The sequence below is a fragment of the Parasteatoda tepidariorum genome, chromosome 3 (assembly GCF_043381705.1).
Source record: "Parasteatoda tepidariorum isolate YZ-2023 chromosome 3, CAS_Ptep_4.0, whole genome shotgun sequence".
NCBI lineage: Eukaryota > Metazoa > Arthropoda > Arachnida > Araneae > Theridiidae > Parasteatoda > Parasteatoda tepidariorum.
In genome coordinates this window covers 87,736,864-87,744,576 of record NC_092206.1, presented here as the reverse complement: position 1 = coordinate 87,744,576, position 7,713 = coordinate 87,736,864, and the positions used below count along the sequence as shown (strand labels likewise).

The 7,713-nt window shown below is 28.3% G+C and overlaps 1 protein-coding gene across 1 annotated transcript; it reads left to right on the top strand.

The window, feature by feature from the left end:
* On the top strand, positions 1–5,392 carry LOC107441039 (sodium-dependent glucose transporter 1-like; the record flags this gene model as incomplete). Its single annotated transcript, XM_043053136.2, is given in 4 exon segments — positions 1–283; positions 2,703–2,814; positions 4,189–4,315; positions 5,231–5,392. Coding segments are annotated over 3 exon segments (361 nt in total), but the record flags the coding sequence as incomplete, so codon positions are not given.
* Between the last annotated feature and the right edge of the window lie 2,321 nt (positions 5,393–7,713).

Below are 7,713 nucleotides of genomic sequence, written 5' to 3'. Positions count from 1 at the left end.
TCCAGACGCAATGCATCATGCAATGATATGAAGTATGAAATCAGAATTCCTGACGAAACAAAAAAAGACTAAACATCAGAAAATTAAAAAAAAATGTCAAGAAAAGTTAAATTTACTAGATGTAAGATACCAACAACAATGAATTTTTCCTTCATAAGTGACAGTAAATTATCTTGGAATCGCTGAACCCAAAGTTATATCATAAAGATTGCAGTTCTCAACACAAGAATATTATTTTTCTCGAAGAAGCTTTAAGAACTTTACTCGATACAAAGTGAAAATTGTAAGTAGCATGTCTTAATAATTATTCTAATAGTGTTTCTTTTTTTTGTAATCTGTAGTATTACATTTTATTTTCGTGGAGATTTTTAAAAGGAGTAACAGAATTAAATTCTTTGTACACGGGCATTTGTAAAATGAAATTTTATAACTGATTTAATTTTTTTTTAAATATATGCCTAATAGGATAGCATATGTTGGGGAGAGGAGGTAGCGTGGAAGTGGAACTAAAGAGGACAACTCTTTAAAAAAACATGCATAATAGGATAACATATATTGGGGAGAGGAGGATGTGTGGATGTGGAACTAAAGTGGACAACTCTTTAAAAAAACATGCATAATAGGATAACATATATTGGGGAGAGGAGGATGTGTGGATGTGGAACTAAAGTGGATAACTCTTGAAAAAACATGCATAATAGTACTTCATATATTGGGGAGAGAAGGATGTGGAACTAAAGTGGACAACTTTTAAAAAAGAAATATGCATAATAGGATAACCTATATTGGAGAGCGAAAGATCACGTCTATGTGAAACGACAACTTAAAATTAAAACATGCTTAATAGAATAACATATGTTGGGGAGAAGAGAATAGTGTGGATGTGAAAATAAGTAGACAGCTCTTTAAAATGGATATCTCTTTAAAAAATGTATAATAAGATTACATATATTGCGAAGAGGGGGATTGTGTGGATGTGGTACTAAAGTCTAAGAATTACATTATATATAAGTCAAATTTTTTAATAAATTTTTCATATTCTCAAAATTATTTTAAACTTTCATGAGCCTAAGAATGACAAAACACTTGATTATCAATTACGAAGTTTAAAAACATAGTTTTCATAGCGAAAAAGTAAAATATGAAATGTTTTTTATTTGCCACTGTATTCATTGTTATTGTTTTAAATATTGTAGGATATAGTGTTATCGTTAATTTGCTCATTACTTATTCATTTTTAATTAGCATTTCTTAACTAACCATTAATTGACTTAAGCATGCATATGAATCTATGGGGCTAATGTGCAAGGCTAGTGTGTAAGATTGATTGTAAGGACAGTTGGCTATCGATTATTCGATTATTGAGATATTTAAATTTTGTTCTCCAAAGTTTAATTCTCTAAAGTAGCTAATTTATTTATGATTTTTTATTTAATTCTTTTAAATTTCTATATTAATGTTATGATTCATACACTGAAGAGCCAAAAAAAACTGGTATACCTGCCTAATATCGTGTAGGGCCCCCGAGAGCACGCAGAAGTGCCGCAGCACGACGTGGCATGGATTCGATCAATGTGTGAAGTAGTGCTGGAAATAATTGACACCAGAATCCTGCAGGGCTGTCCATAAACCAGTGGGAGTAAAAGGTGGTGGGGATATCTTCTGAACATCACGTTGCAAGGCAACCCAAATATGTTCAATAATGTTCATGTCTGGGAGTGGATCCAAGAGCACTCTTCTGAATTTAGACACTTCCGTTGGCCACCAAAATCCCCAGACGATACACGATATTATGCAGGTATACCAGTTTTTTTGGCTCTTCAGTGTATCTGGAAACACCTTGTCTATTTATCTAATTCTTTTTTAATGTTTTTATTCATTTTTTTTGTTGTTGTTATTTTTAGCATCAAGTCAAGGTTAGAAAATAAAGATCTCGAGGGAGAAATTTTCTTCGATAATTTTGGATAAATGGAAAATATTAAAAAAAAAATTCAAAAAAGCATTTAAATTTCGAAAAAAAAAATTTTAATTTTAAAAAAACCTCGTGTTTTGTTCAGAAACAAAAATCTCAACTCAAGTTGCATTTTAGAGGAGCAGTAGAGCGACCCGCATGATATTTTTACTTACAAGTTCAACCGCTAATAATTTCCAAACTAATATCGAATGTTAATTTTTTTTATTCCATTGCAGTCATTGTACGTTTTTGTACATTGTACATTGTCCATTGTACATTGTCTCCACACTTAGTATCTGAGTCATATAGTTCTTGCGCATCAAAAAAAGGGAAAATGTTAAAACACTTTCAGAAAAAAATCCCAAACAGACCCATTGAATTATTTACTAGTCAATATTAAGAAATAAAATTAAGAAACAAATAATAAAAAAACATTGACATGATTAAAAATAATTTTGATCTTTTCAGACACTTTTTTTAAAAAATGAAGCGTGAAGGTTTAAAATTAAAATTGCTCTCAAAATTACGGATAAAAATATCGCCAATAGAAAATTATCATTTTCTAAGTTTCATACACAATTTAATGACGGCCAATTATTCTTCTGTGATAACTATGAAATTGAGAGAAAATAAAATCAAAAGCGAATGCAATAAAAGACATTGTTCATTAACTGAAATAATCTTCAGTTTGTTTGTTTGTGCAAACAATGTATAAGAATTTAATACAGGCTTTATTATTATTTTTTAGCGTGAAGACAACTTATCTGATTCCTTAAACACTTTCCAGAATGAAATTATTATCAGCAAGGCATATCCGCATTATCAAAACTTTGAACTTGTATGCCTGTTTCATTGTTTTGGTAAGACAATAATTTATATCTAATCATTTATTACATTTGACAAAAATATAAGCCATATATAATTCTAGTAAGGCTTTAAAAATATTGGTATTTAACGAATTACAGTACATTAAAAAACAGTTCTTTTTTATAAAAATACATTTATTTGACAATCCCACATAAACTAAACAAAATTATATTAAAATACCCGTAACGGGTTATTAATAACCTTGCAAAATAAATGGAAAAACCCGTAACCCATAACGGTATGAGCCTTAAATTCAAAACAAATACTATTCTCATCAGAAGTCAACAACTCTCTATTGTTCCATAAATTGTCTCGTGCTTTTATTTTTAATTTATCTCGTTATATGTTTTTTTTATTCATGCTTTTGATAGCCAGATATTTTTCTTATATATTTTTAGACTTTATAGTATGCTAGCTAAAACCCCAGCCTCTGCCAAAGAAACAAAGGTTTTTAAGATATTAACGCTGTTTTACAAAGATCTGCCTCCTAGGAAAATAAAAAAGCCATTGTTGAGGAGCTTACACTTGAAGCAATTTTAAATTATTTATATAATATTGCCGTAAAAAATTATCTGGGCTTTAGAACAGACAAATAAGTCAAATATTTTAAAAGTTATTAAACTTTTTTAAAAATCGCCAATTTGATGACATTTTTCCACCTAGATGAAAATTATCGAATTCACTGCGGTATTTCCAGTTTTTACAAATTTTTATGAGCCCTGGTAATGCAGAATTGGAGTAAGGTTTCAAATATTAAAAAATTAGACCACAAATGCTTTTCGTTTTCACTAAACTATGGCTTTTCTCCATATTGACGTTTTGCGCCATTTTCAAACTATGTGTAGACAGGGCTGACTTTAGATAAACTAAACTTGAACTAGCAGTCATGAGCAACAGTTACAAATTTACAGCAGTAATAAAAATGGTATATTATTTGCAAAACAAAAATCATTTCAGATTACGGCAGAGTTTTATTCAAGAGTTCAAAATTACATCTTAACTTTTTAGTGAAAAAAAAACAGCTTTAAAGCATGTTTTACGAACACTGATCATGCTTACATATGTTGAAAAATAAATTGCTTTCTAAGTATAATGCGAAAATATATAAATGTATTTACTCATTTGTATAAACTGTGAAAACATTTTTAAAAAATGTGATAATTTAATTTTGTAAGGTGATTTTCTGATTTGTTCAAAGTTGAAAATTGAATATGAATAGTTGAAAAAAACTTTTTAAACCAAATTATTTTTTCCCCAGAATATTATAAATTTAAATTAATCACGAAATATTATATATTGTATAATATTTCTCTTAGTTCTTGATTTTAAAAATATTTTTTAATGTGTCTTTTTTTTAAACTTTGCAGGGGTTATGTATTGCCATTACCGGTCCAACATTGATCGATCTGACACACATTGTAAATACCGACATAAAAACCATAGCTTTCATTTATGCTGCCAGATCAAGTGGATATATTGGGGGATCGTTTATAGGTACGTTATATGCGCAAGATGTGTTTTCTAATCACAGTCCTTGAAATACTTTTTTAAAAATTTTAATTATAATATAAAACCATTACGATTTACTTTCTAGAGATCTTAACTCATGATTTATGTATCAATTCGTTGGAAACGATTCAGAAAGATATAAAATGGTTGTCGATTTTAAATTTCAGTGCTATTTTGCAACTCATAATGCCTTTATTTTTGGAACTCAATAAGGAGATGTTCGAGAATATTGCAATCTAATTTCGCTTTACGTTTACCTCCAAATCATTTGTCAATTTCATGTTTTCAAAATTTGATGACAACAACTCTAAGTCATCAGCGTAGTCTAATTCTTCAAGATGAGTTTTGAAATTTCATCTTATTCCAGTTTTTCATCCTCTTAGAGTCTTCAAAACGGGAATAAGATGGACTATAAATTAACCTTAAATTCTTTTTTACATTTATTTCTTTTGTTTAATCTTTTTTCTTATCAATTTGCATTTTTAAGAAATTATTTGCACATAAATGTATAGCTAAAATAGTAAAAATCAAATATAAGTAAGGGCATATAGTAGTTATTCAGTTTAACCTGCTATTTTTTATTATGAAAGAAATATTAGTCATTTTTTAGAGTGGTAAAAATGAGGTTTGTTTGTGAAGAAACAAGGGATCAGGTAATCCAGTTGAAAACAAGTGTATAAAATTTTTAAAAACTTGTTAACAGCTTGTAAACAGCTGTTAAAATGACAACCATATAATTTTTATTATTTTAAAACAGAGTTATAGTAATAGTATACCAATATAAGAGTCTTTGTAAGCATTACTATGATTATGTTTTTTTCATTAAAAATGTCAAATACTATCAATCTATCTTCTTAACCAACAATTCTTTTAACGTTTTTTTTTTCTTCTTTTCGGTAGGTGGTATCATCTTTGACATGTTTTCTAGAAAGCAGTTTATTTTAACAATTGGGCAACTTATTACCTCCATAACTATGTTTGGAGTTCCATGGAGCAGAGAAATTAAAACTCTTACCATATGGATGGTAGTAAATGGCTTCACGTTAGGAGCATTAGACACAGGTAGTCTTAGTCTAATCCAGTTTAAGTCTTTAGTCTTTAACCTTTTTTTTACGGTGTATCAGTCTTTTTAATACTTTAAGAACTATATCAATTGTTGTACTATTGAAAATCTCTCTTGGGTTGCTATTAATGATTGAGGTGAATAGTGACAATTTTATTATTATTAAACAAGGATTGAAGGGAATGAGGTAATATTGTGAAAAGTCACACTTTTTCAAAGGTGACATTTGTATTACAAAGTGTTCCTTAGTACTGTTTACAGATAGGCTCGTTTCAACTTTTCGGAATTTCCACCAGATAAGAGTACTGTACAAATAAAGGATCGAGTACATTGGAAATAATTGTAAACTATTTTAAATAATAAGTATGTGACTATTTAAATGACGTAAATGCCTCTCTAAGATGGCTTGATCATGTATGCAGACATGAAAAGGAAAACACTGTGAAGAAAATAACATTCCAATTGCATGAGAGAAGTGGCTGGACAATGTAATAAAGTAATTGAAGAGCGTTAGTGCAATGTCAGTGTATGGAAACTTACTGATTCTTTGGTTATGAATAGGCTGCTGGGCTTAAGAAGGAAAATATGAAGAGAAGTACAATATATATAGAAATGCTTTTGTACTTAAGAGGACGCGATACCCAGATAAAAAACCGGAATTGGCAAAATCAGAGTTGTAATAGTCACCCTTTGGGGGCGTCGCTTTGAGGGAGGAGTGAATTGGTACAGTGACAGTGATATATGATAGAGGGTCAGTTAAACTATCCCATCCTTCCTTAGCAAAACTGAACAATATAAGCATTAGTTTCGAAAAGTGATTCTGGGTACGCGGTCTTTTATTTTTAAACCCATTCTTAGTTTCGTTGTGAAATATCCAGAATAGACATTCTAACTATTTATTTGTATGTAAATAGGTGTTTACAAGATAATGGGGATTACTTATATCTTACAATTAATTCGTTTCAAATTAAAACACCAAGAAGAATATAAATTTTTATTAATGTGTGTGGAATTAATGGAATTAATTAAAGTAACTTAGTTTTAATAATCGGAGCTAGAACTGCTAATTATATTGAGCTGTAAATATATGAAGAAATATAATTATAAAAATTCTGAAAAATACATAATTTATTAAAACGTAGGCAATTTATTAAGTCATAATACAGAATTGAAAAAATTATTAAAACTTATACTAATATAATAAAAAGTTATAAAAATAAAAAAATAAGAATTAATTATAAAATATGATAAAAGAAAAATCAAACGCTTTTTAAATTGCATCAAAGAAAATTTTTGTTTTGATGTATCTTTTTCAAACTTACATTCACCATCCGGGAAAATTTTATTTTCTGTAAATAAGTATAATAATTTCTCAATAAATTTTTTAATTTATTTATATTGCTTTGTAATTTTGCTGAATTACAAATTACATTGTTTTGTATTTGTCTGAGAATTTTTCTCCTTTCATTTTCAATAGTTTAAGACACATACGTATATTAGAATATGGGTGTGTGTTTGTGCAAAGGAAAAAGAAAATTTAAAAATAAATATTTCTACACAAAAATAATTTTTTATTTTTTTCCGTTTCAATAATTTTATATTCTTTTCTGTTTCATACATTTCAATCTCCATTTGAATTATTAAAATTTCTGTTTGAGTATTATTTATTTTTGTATTTTAGTATTATTTATTTACTCTCCTTTTTTAAAGCGAATTCTCACCACATGTTCCATATTACTTCAGCCTCAGAAAGATGGAATTCAAATGAAACATCTGTTAGCGTATAGTTTGATAATCAACGAATTAAAAAAAAATTTCCCCTCGATTTTTATTTTTCTGTTATTCTACTTTGTTCTCTAAAGTTTTAAAATTTTGTTTTGATCACATCTTGAATTCTTTACTTTCATTTTAATTGTGTATCTATGAGCACACACCTGTATACATATAAAAGCTAAGAGACACTATATTTAAAAAAAAAATGGTCATTTTGTTATTTTGGGTGTTTAAATTCAGTGAAGAAAATTTTCTCGAACTACTTTTTTGATGTATGAAACATATGTTTTGTAACATATGTTTGAAACATATGTTACTTTTTTGTTGTTATTTACGTAATGAAATATAAACTTATTTATAACGCAGATAAGTTTGCAGACATATGTCAGAACTTCGCAAACACAAAAATAAGTAATAAATCAAAAATAGAGAAAATGACTGTAATATTACAAAAAACTCTAATTTTGTGGGCGAAGCATGCAATTAAAAAAACTCTCTAATTAAAAGCATAAAAAATCCTTATTTATAACCATCCTGATCTTTTACT